Source organism: Corticium candelabrum, chromosome 12, assembly GCF_963422355.1.
Source record: "Corticium candelabrum chromosome 12, ooCorCand1.1, whole genome shotgun sequence".
NCBI classification, from domain to species: Eukaryota; Metazoa; Porifera; class Homoscleromorpha; order Homosclerophorida; family Plakinidae; genus Corticium; species Corticium candelabrum.
The window spans coordinates 2,283,566-2,301,030 of record NC_085096.1 but is presented as its reverse complement, the minus strand read 5'-3'; the positions used below and the strand labels follow the sequence as shown (position 1 = coordinate 2,301,030).

The following is a 17,465-nucleotide window of genomic DNA, read 5'->3' as shown; positions in this document are numbered from 1 at the left end:
AAATATATAAATATATAAATATATAAATATATAAATATATAAATATATAAATATGTAAATATATAAATAAAATATATCTCGACCTCAATTAGTATTTCAGCAACTGCTCAACTGCAGACTATGTAAACTATTTTAGCTCTTCACGCATATTAGACGCAACGAATAATTGAACGGCTGAATCGGATAATTGAACGCCGGATTCGGATAATTGAACGCAAAATACTACAGTATTTGGGACGTGAGACGTATTCAATGCAGCCCAGTCTTTCTTAGCTACAGCCAATACTACGTTTACCATGATTACAACTTGGCAAATCCACTAATCAACAAGACACTCTAATTTCTTACAGCAACACAAATCCGTTCGAGCAGCTGCCTTATTACTATCACTTGTAAACGCTCACTCGAACTGGGACTTGATGAAATTGTTCTTTGCTGCTCACGGTAGCGTCATCCAAGCGTTGCTTGATGACAGTGTTCACTAAGGACATGATCCAAGTTCTCCTTGGTTAGCTATGAAATACATCTTTTTTCCATGGTTTGGACAACGAGGAGTCGCTTGTGCATTTCCAAAATGAAGAGCAAAGACCACCTTGACTCCATTCCTAGTGTAGAACACAGGAGCTCCAGAGGAGCTACTTTGTGTATCGCAGCTGTAACAGACAGTTTCGTTGTTGACACATGTGGAATTGAGTTGTATTAAGCAATAGCCACCAGCGTCTGCATTGGATTGGTACGAGACTTTCTTGGGATTTCCATTTGGATGGTGAATAAGGAATATGCTATCGTTTGTAGATGGTATGGTGGTTGTACGGCGCAGACAACTTATATGTGTAGTATTTTCCCTCACACTGAAGACAGTATAATCAAAAAAATCGTCCGTTTTAAGCAGTCTGTCTCCATGATAGGTGGCAGCTATGGAACTATTGGTACCATTGCACGTGGTTGTGTCATACCTGTAAAACAGTTCAGCGGTATTGACGACAGCCTGACTAGGAAAGCAATGATGACAAGTAGTAAATCTTCCTTCACTACCGGATTTCCATACAGTGCAAGTATCCGGTATGCCCCCATCAACGAAGCGCGCGGCAAGCACAGATGGTCCGAGGTTGTAGATACTAGAGTCATTAGCAAAGCAAGCCATGTTTTTCCAGCCTGCGCCATTAGAGCAAAGTGTGTTGGGTTTACTCACTCCTTCATGATAACAGTCAGCGTAGTGAACGTACGTGAAATGGAAGTGAGAAGATGGAGACGTCGTGTGCAGCTCGAGAACGATATGTCTAGCCCACACGCGACGACTGTTCACTTCTCCCTCGTTACGCCATCCTTTTCCTTCGAACCTCTCTACTCCTATTGCTCGTCCGTCTGCATCCAGGCCATACACGACGACGTAGTCTCCAAGATTCATGACAAACGACTTGAGGTTGACACGAGCCGAGCCGCATCGGTGAGCTTCAATGTCGAAACGCCAAATCTTCACGCCATCTTCTTGCACGTGGGCGTGGTCGAAACTATCAATGTTGACCGGCTCGACAATAGATTCTGGATCTACACTGTAGGCTGCAATACACAAGATAAACGCTATGCAAGTGTACAAAGACAATTTGATCCAAATTCAGACAACAAATAACGACAGCAAAAGGTCAACCTTCAAGCGTACAAATTACCTTACAGTGAGACGATAGACACAATTTGTCAAAGAAATCGAAGCGTATAATGACGCCAGAGACCTACGTAAATTTTTACTTTGCACATTAGAGTATAGAGGAGCAAAGAGCGTCTCTAGACCCATGGTTTGATGTATCAGTGCACGATATAGAGTTACACTTCATGCAGATATCAGCTAGTGTCTCCCGACCTCTCAAGATTCTAAAATTGGATGCATATTAGAGTACCTACCACATTGTGAGACTCAATAGTTGCGAATCTATTCTCACGCTGTTAGCACTGGCTCAAATGGCAACACGCAAAAAATTTGTTTACAAAAAAGTCTTGCACGGGCGTCTATCTACCCGCATCTAGATTTCAGCATGGCACAGTCGTCGATTATTCACTAAAGTCGACGGATAAATCCATGGCATATAGAGCATCTCTGTGGTTTAAAGGGAAATCTGAGTATTCTAGTTATTGCATTCCAGACAGCAGACAGCTTCTACTCGATTACCTATATAGAGATATAGTTACAATGGACAGTATAGTACGCCCCTCTATGTACGCGTGTGCATCAAACCTATAGAGCAAGCTTCCACAAGGCCGATCAACCAGCAAGTATACAGCACAGACACTAGAGCTCGACTTCGCTACCAAACAAGCCTCGGACATTTAGCTATCAAACAACATTTATTTACAAGAGTTTCTCATGTCTGTACATAGAGTTGTTTGGAGCATCGTATACAATTCGAGTCTGTCTGTTAGCTAACGTTGACCTCGAGGCACGCAGCTCACCTGTTTTGATGTCATCAATCCACACGAACAATAAAAGCAAGAACACTGTGGATTGCATTGTCGTCGGCAATTACAGAAACGAACTGTGAAAGTATCAACCCCAGCAAATGACAGCGTGAACGTCGACAATCACAATACGTAGCTTCCGTATAGGCGTGACTAAAAGGAGCCACTCACAGTGCTCGTACAGATCACATAAAGGTATTGATAGTGTGTGTGTGTATATATATATATATATATATATATATATATATATATATATATATATATATATATATATATATATATATATCCTCTAGGCCTGTTGGCTTTCCCGTTATCACTTCTACAGCTGCACGTGCACTACTCCTTGAAATGTTAACGCTAGTCTGTTAACGCTAGTCCAACGGCACCAGCTCGCTTAATTTAACTTAATTAAACCAGCAGCTTTATCAACAGCAAACACATGTTGGCATCATTGTACCTTGTCGCTACATGAACTGGTGCTATCGCTTACACGTAAACACAATTAGGCAATTACACTAAACGGCCAAGGGTCATAGCAAGTATGTTATCATCAGACAACTGCAATTACCCAAGTGAAGGACGTGAAACGCGACGTCGCTAATCATGAACCTCCAAAATTGGAAAGCCTTATGAGACCTTGTCTACCATCTGCACGTGTGTCTCAACCGGCAGCTGCAGCAGCATAGACATAAAGCACTTAGGGCTGTAGGATTAGCACTTTGGGATTTGTTGACACCTCGGCTGTCGGTACTTACTGCCACGCGATAGATGTATATATATATATATATATATATATATATATATATATATATATATATATATATATATAGTCAGCAACATACACGAACAACTGTCGGTGAAACTCTGGCTATATAACGCCACAGTGATATGGCCCATAGACTGGATTTAGACTACACAGACATGTTTTTCGAGTAGCGTGTGCTATATACCCACGTAGATGGGTTTATATAAAAATATATACTTATTAATTATTAAAATATATATAGTATTTGCATGAGCTTCGTCTGCTGCTCGGGCAATTATCTTAGTGATACGACCGTGAGGTAGGTTCCAGTGTCCAGCAGGTTGTCTCCCCCAGGAGGAGAAAGACCGGCTGGAGACATTTAGCCTGGTCCCCACACTCGATCGACCGCGTTTGTTATTTCCAGTGCCCGTATGACAAATCTTGGCGTCGATCTCTAGAACTAGTGCGTGAATTATAATACGTGAACCTCTATCGAACGTCGCTTCAAATGAAAGCTATATACAAAGCAATACTCTTTAGGAGTATATAGCTTCTGTCTGGAGTAGAGGTGAGTTGAAACTTTGCTAACGTCTAGACAGTAGATTCATCTCGTAGTTGATTGAGTTACTGTACATGTAGAAATGTTACTATTTCTATTGACAATGGTACATAGTCATTCTTATACATGCATTACTCGTAACTTCTAACTTACAGTATGTCTAGGATGTTAATTGTAAAAATACTAATTGGGACGTGAGACGTATTCAATGCAGCCCAGTCTTTCTTAGCTACAGACAACACTACGTTTACCATGCTCACAACTTGGTAAAGCCACTAATCAACAAGACACCCTAACTAATCTATACTACAGCATCACAAATCCGTTCGAGCAGCTTCCTTATTACTATCAACTGGGACTTGATCAAATTGTTCTTTTGCTGCTCACGGTAACGTCATCAAATTAGGCGTTGCTTGATGACAGTGTTCACTAGGGACATTGTCCGAGTGCTCCTTGGTTAGCTATGAAATACATCTTTTTTCCATGGTTTGGACAACGAGGAGTTGCTTGTGCATTTCCAAAATGAAGTGCAAAGACCACTTTGACTCCATCCCTAGTGTAGAACACAGGAGATCCAGATGAGCCACCTAATGTATCGCAGCTGTAACAGACAGTTTCGTTGTTGACACAGGTGGAATTGAGTTGTATTAAGCAATAGCCACCAGCGTCTGCATTGGATTGGTACGAGACTTTCTTGGGATTTCCATTCGGATGGTGAATAAGGAATATTCTATCGCTTGTAGATGCTATGGTGGTTGTACGGCGCAGACAACTTATATGTGTAGTACTTTCCTTTACAGTGAAGACAGAATAATCCAGATCCTCGTCCGTTTTAAGCAGTCTGTCTGCGTAATAAGTGGCAGCTATGGAACCCTCGGTACCATTGCACGTGGTTGTGTCAAACTTATAAAACAATTCAGCGGTACTGACGACAGTCTGATCAGGAAAGCAATGATGACAAGTAGTGAATTCTCCGTCTCTGCCAGATTTCCATACAGTGCAAGTATCCGGCATTCCTCCAATGACGAAGCGCGTGGCAAGCACTGACGGTCCAAGATTGTAGATACTAGAATCATTTTCGAAACAAACCATGTTCTTCCAGCCTGCGCCATCAGAACAAAGCGTGTTGGGTTTACTCACTCCTTCATGATAACAGTCAGCGTAGTGAACGTATGTGAAATGGAAGTGAGAAGATGGAGACTTTGCGTGCAACTCGAGAACGATATGTTTAGCCCACACGCGACGACTGTTCACTTCGCCTTCATCGCGCCAACCTTTTCGTTCAAATCTCTCTACTCCTATTGCTTGTCCGTCTGCATTCAGGCCATACACAACGACGTAGTCTCCAAGATTCATGACAAACGACTTGAGGTTGACACGAGCCGAGCCGCATCGGTGAGATTCGATGTCGAAACGCCAAATCTTCACGCCATCTTCTTGCACGTGGGCGTAGTCGGAACTATCAATGTTGACCGGCTCGACAATAGATTCTGGATCTACACTGTAGGCTGCAATACACAAGATAAACGCTATGCAAGTGTATAAAAGACAATTTGATCTAAATTCAGACAACGAATGAAACGAAGCACTAAAGTGCTAAATCCTCGACTGCGTTACCTAGTTGTTCTCTTGCTCATTACTGTATGCAGAATTTTTATAGCCTTGCGTATTTTCCCGAGTTACAATAATGGCTGTTGTATTGGGAACATACGGGATTCATGAGAGTAAACAGAGATTCTGGGAGCGCAAGAGGACCTGGGTACGAGGCTAAGTTGACACTAGCTTCGACCTCCCAGACCCGTGTAGCGCCGATTCAAAATCGTCTCCACTGGTCTGGGATGGTACCGCCTCTTCTCAATATATTGCGGTTGGTCCTAGGACCAGCATTCGTGTTCAGTTTCATAAGTGCATACCTCTCCAATTACGGCCGTAATACAAGAACGACGAAGACATGTCGCGCTAGAACATGGTGTCGCATTCCGCTGCACGGGTACCTTGTGTTTACGGTAGCTACGGTTTTACCATTTGTGTGTTAGTATAGGGAACGCGAACGGGACGTTAGGAAACACTTTCTTTTACTAGTAGTGCCGCGGACGCGATCGGCATGTGTCTGATCGCTGTGAATCCGCCTTCGTTGATTACAGCTGTAATTGGAAAGGTATGCATTATGAAACTGAACACTAATGCTGGTCCTAGGACCAACCGCAGTATATTGAGAAGAGGCGGTACCATCTCAGACCCGTGAAGGACGATTTTGAATTGGCGCTACACGGGTCTGGGAAGCCGAGGCTACCTCGGCCAGAACCATATATATGTGGCTCTGACCTCGGCACTAGCCTCGTACCCAAGCCCTCTTGCGCGTTTTCGTCGCAGTTTGCTCACCTAAACGAATCGTTCTTAGACACATCTCTAGTCGGACACGAAAACGATTTTTAAGGTAGGTCCTAGCATGAAACGGGGTCGCGCGCACGCGCGTACACACACACACACACACACACATTTAGATATATATATATACCAAAATCTCGATGAAGAGCCATATAGGACCACGCCCCTTTCAGGAGTGCGACCCGGCCTCGCTACGCTCGGCAATGACGAACTTTACTAATGACTTCCGTGGTGTATAATCAGTGTGTGCGTAGAAGTACAAGAATACCACAATTGGCGACGAGGACATGGCAACGGGCCGACACGGGAAGATTAGCGATTTCTGACCAGGAATCGACAGGTTGAAGACTACAAAGAGAGGTTTCTGTCAGAATTGCGCAGATTAGCAAAGGATTGTCAGTTTGGTGATTCTTTGAGTACAGCTCTCCGCGATCACCTCGTCTGCGGTCTGTTTTCTGAGGCATTGCAACAAAAGATACTAGCGGAGGCTGGCCTAACCCTCGCAAGGGCTGTAGAGATGGCTCAAGCCTTCGAGACAGCGACTCAGGAGACGCGTTTGTTACGTAGTGGTCATGCTGTTCAGCCGCCAAGGAGGCCAATTATGCAGCAATCAGAGATCACACATGCCGCGAGAAAGGAAGCGACAGATGGTTCTTTTCAGAGGAAGTGGCCTTCACAAGACCTCAAGGAATGTTATCGTTGCGGAGGTACTAGTCATCATCCAGCGAACTGCAGGTTCAAAACCCAATCCTGCCATCATTGCAAAGCAGTAGGTCACATTGCCAGAATGCGCCGCAAGAAAAGGAGAGACGAGAGCACAAAGGCAGCAGCCGCGCCGTCAGCCACGCCTTCTAAGCAGAAGGGGAAACCCCGCAGTACTCATCAGATCGATCAAGAGGAAGTGGTGTATTGTTTTCGCTCACAAGCAAAGGTGGAGTGAACGTAACAATGAACATAGCGGGAAGTGACGTTGATATGGAGGTGGATACGGGAGCGACGGTAACAGTGATTCCAACAGGAGTCTACCCGAGCGCATTAAGTCATGTGCAGTTATCACCGAGTTCTGTGCGTCTGCAAACGTACAGTGGCGAGTCGTTAGAAGTACGAGGAGAAGCAGATGTTCCAGTGAGGTATGGCAATCAATTCGCTGTGCTAAAATAGTTGTTGTTGATGATAGCAACAAGCCTGCAATTCTTGGAAGGAGCTGGTTGCAGGTGATTCACATGGATTGGAGCTCATTGTTTCAAGACCAGGGAGAGAAACGTCTTAGTCTAGTTGAGCGGTTTCCTGCACTATTTGGTCCAGGAGTCCGTACCTTGGAGAGAAGTCAAGTCAGGATTACACTGAAGGAGGGAGCTCAACCGAAGTTCTATAGACCCCGTCCTGTACTGTACGCGTTACAAGAGAAAGTGGACAGTGAGCTGTCACGGTTGCAAAACGAAGGCATACTGAGACCTGTGGAAAGCAGTCAGTGGGCTGCACTCATAGTAATGGTCCAGGAGGCAGATGGGACTGTGCGTCTGTGTGGAGATTACAAGGTGACAATTAATCCTTATTTAGAGAGCAATCCATACCCTACGCCTAATCCGGAAGATCTTTTTGCCACATTAGCAGGAGGAGCTATATTTTCAAGGCTGGATATGAAACATGCTTACCAACAGTTGCAAGTGGAGCTAGACAGCCAAGAATATCTGACCATGAATACCAGTAAGGGGCTGTTTGCTTACACTCGGATGCCGTTTGGAATCAACACAGCACCCAGCATCTGGCAGAGAAAAATGGATAGGATCTTGGCAGGAGTTGCCGGAACAGTATGCTACATGGATGATATCTTAGTCGTAGGAGAGAACGAATCACAGCATGATGAGAGACTCATGGCAGTTTTACAGAAATTGGACAAAGCGGGTCTAAAGCTCAAACGAGAGAAATGTGAATTCAACAAGTCACAAGTTGAATATTTAGGCCACGTTATCAGCAGCAGAGGCATCCAACCGTCAGAGAGCAAGGTGGCGGCAATTTGAGATGCACCACCACTGACCAGTGTTACTGAATAGAAGGCATTTTTGGGTCTTCTCAGTTACTATAGGAAGTTCCTGCCTAATCTGAGTTCAGTATTGGAACCATTATATGAGTTGTTGCAGAAACAGAGACAGTGGTCTTGGGAAACAAGACAGATGAAAGCATTTTTGGAAGTGAAACAGAAGCTGTTGCAGTCTGATTTCTTAGTACACTACGACTTACAGAAGCCTGTCATTCTATGCTGCGATGCAATACCAGCCGAATTAATGTTGAAGCGAAGTCCGAGAACAAGACTATCACTATTACGTCCTGAAGATGACAGTGAGTTGAGAGAGGCTCAGAGTCAACAATATGACACTGCATCTGGCCGGGTTCGACAGCTAGAGCCGTGGGATGACAGTCAGTGTTGCAAATCCAAGACAAGATAGCAGAGGGAAATGGCTATGCGGGGTCATTTATCCAACGTTTAGCTCCTGCAACCTATCTTGTAAGTGTTGAAGGAGGGACAAGGTATGTCCATATTGACCAATTGAGAGAGCGTGATGGAAGAAGTTTTCCAGAGTACACATGGGAACCTACCGGGGAGATCTCTCTACCCACAGGGAACAAAGACAATGACAACAACAAGCAAAAAGGACAAGATCAATCGACAAGTGCACGAGAAAACATCACTGAGACACCAACGGCTCAGCAGTCGCACCAGACACCACCGTCTACAACAGTACCAGAAGAGAGGATACCCTCTCCGGGAAAACAGGAAACCACCCAAACGGTATAGACAGTCCTAAAGGGGGAGGAGTGTGATATAGTATACTAATTAGATTAGCTGCGTGTACGTTACGAGACAGTACATCCTAGTGAGTCTGAGTTCCGCGTTCAGAGATAGTGCAGTGTGTCTATAGCAATAGAGCGTCAGTCTTCCGTGGTGTGTAATCAGTGTGTGCGTAGAAGTACAAGAATACCACAGTAAGCAGCATCGCAAAGGCCGGCATGCATCGTTACTAACTGCATTTCGCGCTTTTCCGTTCCAATACCTTTGTGCAGCCGTAGTGGGCATTGGTATGAGGGCATACTCTGCTGTAAACGAAAACACACCTAATCTCTTTTTCAAACCATTAGCAATATGAAATAAACAACAAAGGCTAGGCTTTCCTAGTGACATAATTAGTTAATTAAGTTTTCCACAATACAAAGAACGGCCAGGGGCGATGAGGATCAAAAGTGAGTTGTTTTCGGGCGGTGTAGGACCATCGTTGAGGGAAGTAACTCGATTTTAGAGTAGAGTGAACGTATACTTCTAGGTATTGTGTGGAGCATGGTACAATTTGACTCCGTCTCTATTACTCTAGGTTATAACTACTCTAGCATTGACCTCGAGGCAAGCAGCTCACCTGTTTTGATGTCATCAATCCACGTGAACAACAGAAGCAAGAAAACGGTGGCTTGCATTGTCGTCGTCGGCAACAAAGCAACGAACAGTGAGAGTACAACCCAACAAATGACGGCGTGAACGTCGACAGTCACTAATAGGTAACTTCCGTCTAGGTGCGGCTAAATAAGCCAGTCACGGCGCTCGTACTGTACAGATCATGTGGAGGTAGATCCGCTGGCAAGATAATGCCGTACCTGCACTGTTGGCATGATCGGCCGACAGCTGCACGTGTCACACGAAATGTTGACGCTAAGAGCGGCGCCAGCTCGCTTACACCAATTAGCAGACTCGGTGTTCTCCCCAGAAATATCTTAGAAGGTAGAGCGGAATACTCCGTCAAGTAGGTGTTACCCAATGCCACGCTCAATTGGCAGTTAAAACTATATATTTTACAGATCAATGAGGCTCAACTGTGTCGAGCTCTAGAAATTTCGTCGTCCTTACCCGACAGTGCGCGGGTTGGTTCTCTAGAGACAGCCGATTCATGGCACGAGCGTCTTTCATGCACTAGTAGACTAATTTGGCGAGTGATCGTTTTACATGGGATATTATTCTAGCTAAATAGCTTTTCCTAGTGCACATCTTTTAGTCCTAGATTGTGTCTTTTGACAAAGAGAGCACAGCAATGACTGTGTCTTCTTTTCTGCCTCACTATACGTAGTACAGAAGTCATGGGAAATCATTTAGCCACTGGCGATCTACTCCAGTCGTCCTGTGTTTCATCAGTTGCCGCTCATTTTCTTTCAACAATGCAGGTGTTCTTAGCTTCGACAGCGTTGCTCGTAAAGAAAAACTCAATAGTTCTTTGCGACGCCACGACGCGTGCACTTCGCTGACATGTATACGTATAAACCAACTTGCACGTGAACACCAGCTGCGAAAGTATTATTAGGGACTGCATGTGTGAGTGCAAAGTGTTAGTGTTCCGCACAATTAGACGCCACCCGCTGTCTTAGTTAATTAATTTAATAAGCTTACTTTGAGATCCTCGAGTCTTGGCATCTGGATGATCTACTTTACCTAAAAGCTTAATTGCTTAAAATATTAAAAGCCCACTTTGCCAAAAGATCCTGGGGAGAACACTTCCGCCGAGCAGTGAGCTGCTGTGTCAACAGCCTACCTACCACTCTACGAGTTCATCGCCGCCTTCAGTGAAGTCTGCCTTTTGCGTGCGCGTCTCACTAGCCCCCACTGGATGCAGGCGTTACCCTGGGTGTACTCCTTGGAATATGGATAGCGCCTATGGAAGAATTGGGATGTTCTTCAGCGGAAATTGTGTACGGCTCTTCCCTCACTGTACCTGGAGACTATTCCCAGCTCTGGCACACCCTCTGACACACCCTCTGACACGCCCTCTGACACTTTGTAGCTTCTACATCTCCGTCAGCTGCGCGATCAACACTTGCCTTACTGAGTTCCTACATCTCATCATGACACCACACTGACTTCTGTTCTTTCTAATGCTGCAGACCAAGTTTGTTTTTTTTTCGTCGCCGTCTGGTAGGACCCTCGTAGAGAGCGGGATCCGGAAGTAACAGGATTTTTTTCACTTCCATTTTACGTCCGTTCACTAGACGCTAACTGTTATCATGAAGGAGTAAGTAAACCCGACACGCTTTGCTCTAATATTCCTGGTGGAGGCAGGAAGAACGTGGCTTGTTTTGCTAGTGACTCTTTAGATATAGATTACACAAGCTCGGACCATCTGTGCTTGCCTCGCGCTTCGTCAATGGCAGTGGATGCACTTGAACTGTATGAAAATTTGGAAGAAATGGAGAATTCGCTACTTGTCGTCATTGCTTTCCTAGTCAGACTGTCGTCAATACCGCTGAATTGTTTATAAGATTGAAACAGCCACGCTCAAATTGCATTGTTCCGCGGCTGCCTAGAGCTAAGCCACCTCTAGCTACCAAGGAGACAGACTGCCTATAACGGACGATGATCTGGATTATTCTGTCTTCACTGAGAAGGAAAGTACTAGACATATACGTTGTCTGCGTCCCACACCCACCCTAGCATCTACAAGCGCTAGAACATTCCCACCATCCAAATAAAAATTGCAATTGAGAAAGTCTCATATGAATTAATCCAATTGAATGCAGACCCTGGTGGCTATTGCCTAATTAGTGCAACTAAATTCTACGTGTGTCAACAATGAAACTGTCTGTTGCAGCTGTGATACAGTATAGGTGGCTCCTCTGGAGCTCATGCACTAGCTAGGGATCATGGAGTCGAATTCGAAAAAAGCTAAGGTGGTCTTTGCACTTTATTATGGAAACGCACTAACAACTTCTCGTTGTCCAAACTGTGATGTATTTCATAGCTAACCAAGAAGCACTTGGACAATGTCCCTAGTAACTAGTGAACACTAGCTGTCATCAAGCAACGCTTGAATCAGCAGAAGAATAATTTGATCAAGTCCCAGTTCGTGTAAGCGTTTTCAATGATTTGTGTTGCTAGATTAGCTAGGGTGTCTTGTTGATTAGTTGCTACCTATGTAGCAAGCATGGTAACTAGTATTTCTACGATTTAAATCGTAGACATTGAAGCACTCTATTTCCGTGAGTATTACGGTTTTCTGTTTTGAAAACTAACTGATAAAAATTTTTGGATCCTCAAAAATTAACTTTATCCAGGACCTTGTTTACGAGCATGCGCAAAAGCGTTCGTTATAGCGGTGTCATGCGGAAACGCCAAGAAAGCGATTGCAGTGGCGGATTTAGACTAGAAGGTGGTGCAGCAAGCGTGCGCCTCCTTGTTTCAAGCCGGAAGTAGTAAAAGGAGCTCTGTAAAGTGTGTGAGCATGCGCAGACCTTGATGACGCTTTGTGAAATGAGCAAATGAATGAATGAATGATGTATTTCTGTCGCACCTAAAAGGTACAATTCCCAATCCTATTACTGATGTATGTTTCAAAGTGCGTAGCAATGTATTCATGTGATCATTCGTTGACTCTGCTATCACTGATACATTTCTAGTTCTGCGTTTATCGTTTCGTGATGTCACCTTGTCAAAAGCGTATGAAACGTGCGCTCCTTTCCGTTTGAGTTTGGGACAGCCTTGGGTCCGCCACTGCGCTAGCCTCGTGACTAGTCTCGCTGCACTTTCGGCTCTTCCGCAGACACTTAATCCTCGTGAGAATTGAATATCTGGGAAAGCCGACAGCGCATGAAGCTACACAGCAGTATACGAAACAAGACAAGACAGCTAGAACAGTATTAATTAATTATAGCACACAATCAAAGTTTTGCTACGTGTTTAGTAACAATAATGGTTATTCAAATCAGTAATCTACTAAAATTTTAAAAAATTGTTCTTTACCTAGCTCTTTCAAAAGTTTAGTATTTCGTTTGCTTTTTCTGTGCCGGTTTTCGTTGAGTATTGCGGTCAATGTCAGCTCTAGATCTTGAGAATTGTCGAGCTATTTCTTGTCCTTCAAACATAAACAAAAATTAGCAAAACATTTTGAGTCATTCAGTTGAATTTTTGTGAACGCACTGATTGTATACTTGAGGTCTCCTGCTATCCCGTATACTCCGACTTTCTTGAGTGTCTCCCATCTGAAAAACTCGTCAGCATCTAGACACTTCATCTTCTCCTTTCTAGCAAGTTGGAAGACTTCCGAACGACCCTTTAAACTCGATATCTGCAGACAGTGATAGGTTTGCTTCGCAAACGGCGATGCCTTCGAGACGGAAGTGCTCGCGTCTGACGTCACCGGTTCCGTGCGCACCAGAGAGAGCCACTCTCGCGCATGCTCAATACCACTGTTAGAATCCGAACTTCCCTTTGTGGTTGTCGTCTCGACGTAATCAGAGTCGTATACATCTTTCCTTTGCTGGTCGCTTGAACAAGATTTGCTCGAACCTTTTGAATAACATTTTTGCCGTTCGGAAAACTTGAGTCTATAATTGGCTCGCTGTCTGTTCACTCTCTCTTGTGTTGTGTCTCCGTTTGACAGTCTAACACAAGCTAACGCGACCACACACGTTAGTTAATTAATAATTACACAAAAACAATTAAATTTCTAAGAGAATTATTGTGTTTTATTTTACTCAGTCGGTGACGTAACAAATCACGAATGAAACGCGTAGCAGATCCTCCGCGAATTCTTCCGTCGTCGTTTCTTGAGAAATGAGACGACACGTCGATCCTCGACAATGTCATTGTGTTGTATTGACGTGGACTGCTACCTGGGGGAGAAAGATCCTGTGGCAAACAGATGCGTTTGACAAAAGTCTGATTAGCTAATCTTTTACAGCACGTATACACAACGGCAGTAAGTTTGCAACGTGCGTGCCTTACTTTTTCGGATGACGTTTCACTTGATGTAACGACCTCGTCGTTTACTGCAAAGAAACGCGCATGCAAGAGGTCATTGTCAGTGATTCTCATCGGCGCATAGCCAGTCTATTAGAGTGTCCATTAATATTAATAATTGCATTAATATTAATAATTGTATTAATATTAATAATTGTATTAATATTAACTAATATTTTAAAACAATTAATTGTATTAATATTAACTAATAAATGAGATCAATATTTACTTGCCCATGCATGACCGTCGTCACCCGTTGAAATTTTCAAGTTATGAGCATGCAAGACATGCACTTTGATTTGCCGTCGAATAGAATCCGCATTTATTAGCGTACGCTGGTAAGGAATGCACTGACTTACATATCTATTGTTGTTTTGTGTTGCTTGTTTGTTTGTTTGTTAATTTATAATTTGTCCGTTCCTCCGTTTGTGTGTTTGTTTGTTAATTAATATATTTGTTTTTGTTTGTTCGTTTGTTCGTGTGTCCGTTCGCTAATCTGTTTGTCGTTTGTTCGTCTGTTTGTATGTTTGTTTTGCCTTGTTAATTAATATATTTGTTTGTCTATTTGTTTGTTTGTTCAAGTTTGTCGTTCCTCCGTTTGTATGTTTGTTTGTTAATTAATATAATTGTTTGTTTATTTGTTCATTTGTTTGTTGATTTTTGTTTGTTACTTTGTTTGTCGTTTATTCCTCTGTTTGTATGAATGTTTGTTTGTTTGTTTGTTTGTTTGTTAACATATTTGTTTGTTTATTTGTTTTTGTTTGTTCATTGTTTGTTTGTCTGTTCGTTAATTTGTTTGTCGTTTCTTCGTCTGTCTGTTTGTTTGTTTGTTGGTTCGTTTGTATGTTCGTTTGCTAATTAATATATTTGCTTGTCTATTTGTTTTTGTTTGTTCGTTTGTTTTGTTTGTCTGCTCTTTAATATTTGTCGTTCGTACGCTTGTACGTTTGCTTGTTTGTTAATACATTTCTTGTTTGTTTGTTGGTCTGTTTGTCAACTTGTTTGTCGTTTGTTCGTCCGTTTGTTGGTTTTTTGTTTGTTTGTCCGTTTGTATGTTTGTTTTCTAATCAATGTACTTGCTTGTTATTGTTTTTGTTTGTTTATTTGTTTTTGTTTGTTCGTTTGTTTTGTTTGTCTGCTCTTTAATATTTGACGTTCGTACGTTTGTACGTTTGTTTGTTTGTTAATACATTTGTTGTGTGTTTGTTGGTCTGTTTGTCAACTTGTTTGTCGTTTGTTTGCTTGTTGATATATTTGTTTGTTTACTTGTTTGTTGATCTGTTTGTCAACTTGTTTGTCGTTTGTTCGTCCGTTTGTTGGTTTTTTTGTTTGTTTGTCCGTTTGTATGTTTGTTTTCTAATCAATGTACTTGCTTGTTTTTGTTTTTGTTTGTTTATTTGTTTTTGTTTGTTCGTTTGTTTGTTTGTCTGTTCGTTAATTTGTTGTCGTTTGTTCGTCCGTTTGCATGTTTTTTTGTTAATTAATATATTTATTTGTTTCTTTGTTGTTGTTTGTTCATTTGTTTGTTTGTTCGTTCGCTAAATTGTTTGCCCTTCGTTTGTATGTTTGTTTGTTTGTTTGTTTCTTTGTTTGCTCTTTATTCGTTAATTTGTTTGTCGTTCATTCTTCTGTTTGTATGTATGTATGTTTGTTTGTTTGTTTGTTAATATATTTGTTTGTTTGTTTATTTGTTTCTGTTTGTCAATTTGTTTGTTTGCCTGTTCTTTAAATAATTTGTTTGTCCTTCGTTCGTCTGTTTGTTCGTTTGCTCGTTTCTTTGTTTGTTTATTCCTGCCTGCTTTTACGAGCGTTTTTTTTCGTATACAATCCCTCCGTACATCTGCACAAATACCAGTAACCTACCACCTTGTCAACCGCCATACACGCCACTCTAGGCGCCTCTCTACAAACAACTAAGGGGTGGCTTGTTGCAACATATGCCCGTTTCGCTTTCCTTGTTACTATCTTACAATCCCCCAAACCCAGCAAACAATACTCCATCGATTACCTTTGCTGCTGCTTCGGCATCTCCTTCCTCCTTCGTCTTTGTCCTCCTCTTCACCTCTCTGTCGTTTGTTTACAGACAACGGCTGGAGTAGCCAATAGAAATCTAGTCAAAAGAAACTCGTCAAACTCTTTGTGTGTTCATCACTGTTTTGCGTACTTTGTCGCTGATCGAGTTTGTTCTCTCTGACTTTCTTTCTCTTCCATCCGTCGAGTGTCTTGCATCGCTTCTGCATCAGTGTGATGACTTCGAGTGGTGGTATTCGCTGTCTGCGTGGGAGGACTGGGTGTGTAGGCCAGAATGGTGTTTTTCTGTGAGTAGGTGGATTCTTCTGTAGACTCTCTTCGGTCGACATTGCCGCGGTGGGTCGAATGTGTGGTGGAGGCGACCGGGTGCTGTTGTGTCGCGTGCTTGCACGACGACGAACGACTGTCGTCACCTGGGAGTGTTGGGAATAACATGAATTAGCTGAGTAGGTGAGAAACAACGCGGCAAACGCGTTGACAACACTGGAATTGATCTAGCTAACCTACTTAACACTAATTATTTCCCTAAATTAAAATGTCGGAAATTTAATTTTCTCTACACTGTTAGTTAAATGGACATCAAAATTAACTATTGTTTCGAAAGTTTCTACAACTTTTGAAAGTTTGTTGTATGTTTGTTTATTTTTTTGTTTGCGTTTTTAATTTGTTTTGTTTATACATTTGTTTGTTTGTTTATTTATGTGTGTTTGTTTGTTTTATTTGTTTCTTTGTTTCTTTGTTTATTTGTTTGTTGGTTTGTTCATTTCTTTGTTTGTTTGTTGTTTTGTTTATATATTTGTTTGTTTATTTATTTGTTTGTTTGTTCATGTATTTGTTTGTTTGTTTGTTTGTTTTGTTTTTTATTTGTTTGTTTGTTTGTTTATTTGTTTGTTTATTTGTTTACTTGTTTATTTGTTTTTTCGTTTGTTTGTTTATTTGTTTGTTTATTTGTTATTTATTCGTTTGTTTGTTTGTTTGTTTATTTGTTTGTTTGTTTATTTATTCGTTTGTTTGTTTGTTTGTTTGTTTGTTCATTTGTTTGTTTATTTGTTTGTTTGTTTGTTTGTTTGTTTATTTGTTTGCTTGTTTGTTGTTTTGTTTATATATTTGTTTGTTTGTTTATTTGTTTGTTTATTTGTTTGTTTGTTTGCTTGTTTATTTATTTGTCTGTTTATTTATTTATTTATTTATTTATTTGTTCGTTTATTTGTTTATTTGTTTGTTTGTTTATTTGTTTATTTGTTTATTTGTTTATTTATTTATTTATTTATTTGTTTGTTTGTTTATTTGTTTATTTATTTGTTTGCTTGTTTATTTGTTTTTGTTCAATTATTTATTTATTTGTTTGCTTATTTATTGATTTGTTCGTTTATTTTTGTTTATTTATTGATTTGTTTGTTTATTTGTTTGTTTTTGTTTATTTATTTGTTTGTTCGGTTTTGTTTGTTTGTTTATTTGGTTATTAATTTGTGTTTGTTTGTTTGTTTGTCTATTCGTTAATTTGTTTGTCGTTTGTTCGT

At 41.6% G+C, this 17,465-nt stretch overlaps 3 protein-coding genes across 3 annotated transcripts; all 3 read right to left on the bottom strand.

Annotated features, from left to right (window-relative positions):
- Nucleotides 1-263: 263 nt before the first annotated feature.
- LOC134188070 (uncharacterized) lies at nt 264-2,541 on the bottom strand. The gene is made up of 2 exons (XM_062656252.1): nt 2,446-2,541; nt 264-1,560 (listed from the first exon to the last, which is right to left on the bottom strand). The coding sequence occupies exons 1-2, from the start codon at nt 2,501-2,503 to the stop codon at nt 482-484; spliced, it is 1,137 nt and encodes a 378-aa protein (XP_062512236.1). The 5' UTR covers nt 2,504-2,541; the 3' UTR covers nt 264-481.
- Nucleotides 2,542-3,959: 1,418 nt separating this feature from the next.
- Nucleotides 3,960-9,743, bottom strand: LOC134187914 (uncharacterized). The gene is made up of 2 exons (XM_062656090.1): nt 9,554-9,743; nt 3,960-5,263 (listed from the first exon to the last, which is right to left on the bottom strand). The coding sequence occupies exons 1-2, from the start codon at nt 9,609-9,611 to the stop codon at nt 4,185-4,187; spliced, it is 1,137 nt and encodes a 378-aa protein (XP_062512074.1). The 5' UTR covers nt 9,612-9,743; the 3' UTR covers nt 3,960-4,184.
- A 3,059-nt stretch (nt 9,744-12,802) lies between these two features.
- Nucleotides 12,803-16,217, bottom strand: LOC134188203 (uncharacterized). Its single transcript, XM_062656402.1, has 6 exons — nt 16,079-16,217; nt 15,923-16,024; nt 13,900-13,943; nt 13,650-13,803; nt 13,093-13,566; nt 12,803-13,027 (listed from the first exon to the last, which is right to left on the bottom strand). Exons 1-6 carry the CDS (start codon nt 16,152-16,154, stop codon nt 12,933-12,935), a joined length of 945 nt encoding a protein of 314 aa, XP_062512386.1. The 5' UTR covers nt 16,155-16,217; the 3' UTR covers nt 12,803-12,932.
- Nucleotides 16,218-17,465: the final 1,248 nt, after the last annotated feature.

Excerpts from the sequence above, each read along its gene's own strand:
- LOC134188070 (XM_062656252.1), bottom strand. The coding sequence starts at position 2,503 with ATGCAATCCACAGTGTTCTTGCTTTTATTGTTCGTGTGGATTGATGAC. Across the intron at positions 1,561-2,445 it reads GATTGATGACATCAAAACAG|CCTACAGTGTAGATCCAGAA; the intron begins GTGAGCTGCGTG and ends TGTGTATTGCAG.
- LOC134188203 (XM_062656402.1), bottom strand. The coding sequence starts at position 16,154 with ATGCAGAAGCGATGCAAGACACTCGACGGATGGAAGAGAAAGAAAGTC. Across the intron at positions 16,025-16,078 it reads CAAACTCGATCAGCGACAAA|ATTTCTATTGGCTACTCCAG; the intron begins GTACGCAAAACA and ends TCTTTTGACTAG. Across the intron at positions 13,028-13,092 it reads AGACCTCAAGTATACAATCA|GACAAGAAATAGCTCGACAA; the intron begins GTGCGTTCACAA and ends TTATGTTTGAAG.
- LOC134187914 (XM_062656090.1), bottom strand. The coding sequence starts at position 9,611 with ATGCAAGCCACCGTTTTCTTGCTTCTGTTGTTCACGTGGATTGATGAC. Across the intron at positions 5,264-9,553 it reads GATTGATGACATCAAAACAG|CCTACAGTGTAGATCCAGAA; the intron begins GTGAGCTGCTTG and ends TGTGTATTGCAG.